At 40.3% G+C, this 2,305-nt stretch overlaps 1 protein-coding gene across 1 annotated transcript; it reads right to left on the reverse strand.

Moving 5' to 3' along the window:
• Window positions 1-279: 279 nt before the first annotated feature.
• LOC112193511 (zinc finger protein ZAT5) lies at window positions 280-1,820 on the reverse strand. Its single transcript, XM_024333685.2, has one exon. The coding sequence runs from the start codon at window positions 1,344-1,346 to the stop codon at window positions 405-407; it is 942 nt and encodes a 313-aa protein (XP_024189453.1). The 5' UTR covers window positions 1,347-1,820; the 3' UTR covers window positions 280-404.
• Between the last annotated feature and the right edge of the window lie 485 nt (window positions 1,821-2,305).

The following is a 2,305-nucleotide window of genomic DNA, read 5'->3' on the forward strand; positions in this document are numbered from 1 at the left end:
CTCACTGGCAATTTGCTTATTTCCACCCATTTATGTTTTTGTCAGTTATATGAAACAGATGGACAAAACAAAGCGTTTTCCTTTTCTTGCAAACCAAACAAGCTAGGGAACCTAATCCCACTACTTTCGGTTCAGGTTTGGGTGGTGCCAAACTCATCCCAATTGCCGATCTCTCCTTAGAGACTACTCAATAGGGAATGCTCAATCTCTAGTTTTCAGGGGTCCAAATTTTTAATTTGTGAATTTAATGTGAATTACCGAAAGAATTTCAACTATATATGCGATCAAATTAAGTTTTGGACAAGTAAAAAGAATCAACAATTAATCGAATGGTATCAGTTTTAAAAAATTAAAAACAATGTCAAATAATCAATTGGGTTACAATGGTAATTTGCTCTAGCTGTTCAGTAATGGCATCCCACCAAAGGAGAGGCAGAGAAGACAATGACTTGTTCCTTCTTGGAGCTGGAAAATGGCAATTTGGTCATTTCGAGCCGCTCTTCTTCTGGTGCAGGAAGGTTAAGATCTAACTCTAAAACACTTCTTGGCCTCTTGTTAGGTGCTTGAGGTTGCGGACTACTCAATGTTTGTGCTGTTGTTGTAGAGTTCATGGAAGTTCTGTGCCTCCTCATATGACCCCCAAGAGCTTGACCAGAGCTGAACTCAGCCCCACACACTGAACACTCATGAACCTTGTTGCCTTTGCTATTGCCAAAACCCCTGTTCGATATTTGTAACGAAAGCGTTGTGCTTGTTGTGTTGTTGTTAAAACGACGATCATACTCATCTTGATCTTCCATACACGACAACTCTTTCTTCGGCTGTGCTTGTGTTGTGTTGATGACATTACTAGCCTTGGGTTTCTTGTGACTTGCTCTATGCCCACCAAGTGCTTGGAACGAAGAAAAGCACCTGTTACATGTCTTGCACTCATACACATATAACCCAGGAGCTGTATCAGCAGCAGCAACAGCCTTAATAGGTTGTTGCTGTTCTTGAACTTTTCGGATTTGTGTCTGACCCGACTGAGCCAAAAGTATCAAACAGTTTGCCATGTCTTCTTCTTCTTCTGTAGTACTCATCTCTGTGAATTCAGCTGAGGTGGCAGGCGAGGCGGTTGTCTCATCATCTTGATCACTAACTCTAATTGGAGTACTAATCATACCCAATTGATGATGATGATCTTCAACATCATCACCACCCCCTGGACTAGATGAGCTTGAAGCTGTCGTTGTTAACACAATCGGAGATGACAGCCTCGGACGCTTGGTGCGCTTTCCTTTGATGATCATCATCTGGTTCTGATCCTCCTCAAGGTTTGCAGCCTCCATCATCATCATCATCATCTTCTAGACACCGCCACCAGCACAACCTGGATCACCGGAACCTTTCAGATCACAGAGAGAGAATCTAGAGAGATGGTGGGTAAAGAATGAAGCAAACGTTTGAGAAAGTGGGGTGTAATTATAGTGATGAATAATGGTGGTGAGGAGGCGAGTTTCAAGTGGGAGTCTATAAAAAAGAAAAGCTAGTGTAGTAGTAACCGTGTATTTGCAATTGCCAACCTTGGCGTTTTTCCAACCTTGGAAGTTATATATAGATAGGCAATATATGAATTTCTATGTATATATCTGAATGATGCAGTGCACTATATATTTATACACATACAGGTGTGTATTGAGAGAGAGAGAGAGGGAGAGGAAGAGATGCAATGTAAGTATGAGGAAGCGAGGCAAGGAGTGAGATTCGGTTGGCTTTGAAGCAAACCCATTACTTTTTTCCAACGATTCCTTTCTGGAGTTTCAAAATTGGTTTGCATTGCAAGCCTGGACTACCACAGAATTTTTGCTTTTCTTGCTCGAGTGTGTTTTCTTTGTTTGCACAAACTATTTTTGGGGTTCTGAACAGTGAAGTTTAACTAATCCGTAAAACTGTTCGTACCACATTTGTCTATCACATAACTATTCGCTCACTAAAACGTCTCGCTTACAGACGTGATTAACAGTTCAGTTTAACTAATTTTGCTAATTTGTTGGTGGAGATCTTTTGGTGACTTGTGAGGAGGGGATTTTCGTATTATTGACTAAATCAAATTAAGCAGTATTAGTAGCTACATGTGCAGTTGACCCACCCACTTCATATTATAGGGTAATCACTTCTTGGATGGAAAATAGACCCAAAAATCACGCCACCCCTATTATGTTGATCCAATTATTTGATTCACATTTTCTGCTCCATTCAATCATTATAGGGGCTAATTAATTCACAGGAGTAGTAAAATAAAACATTAAATCTATCTTTGTCT

This window comes from Rosa chinensis, chromosome 3 (genome assembly GCF_002994745.2).
Source record: "Rosa chinensis cultivar Old Blush chromosome 3, RchiOBHm-V2, whole genome shotgun sequence".
In the NCBI taxonomy this organism is placed as follows: domain Eukaryota; kingdom Viridiplantae; phylum Streptophyta; class Magnoliopsida; order Rosales; family Rosaceae; genus Rosa; species Rosa chinensis.

Bases quoted from the DNA above. Each gene is read 5' to 3' on its own strand.
- LOC112193511 (XM_024333685.2), bottom strand. From the start codon at position 1,346: ATGATGATGATGATGATGGAGGCTGCAAACCTTGAGGAGGATCAGAAC.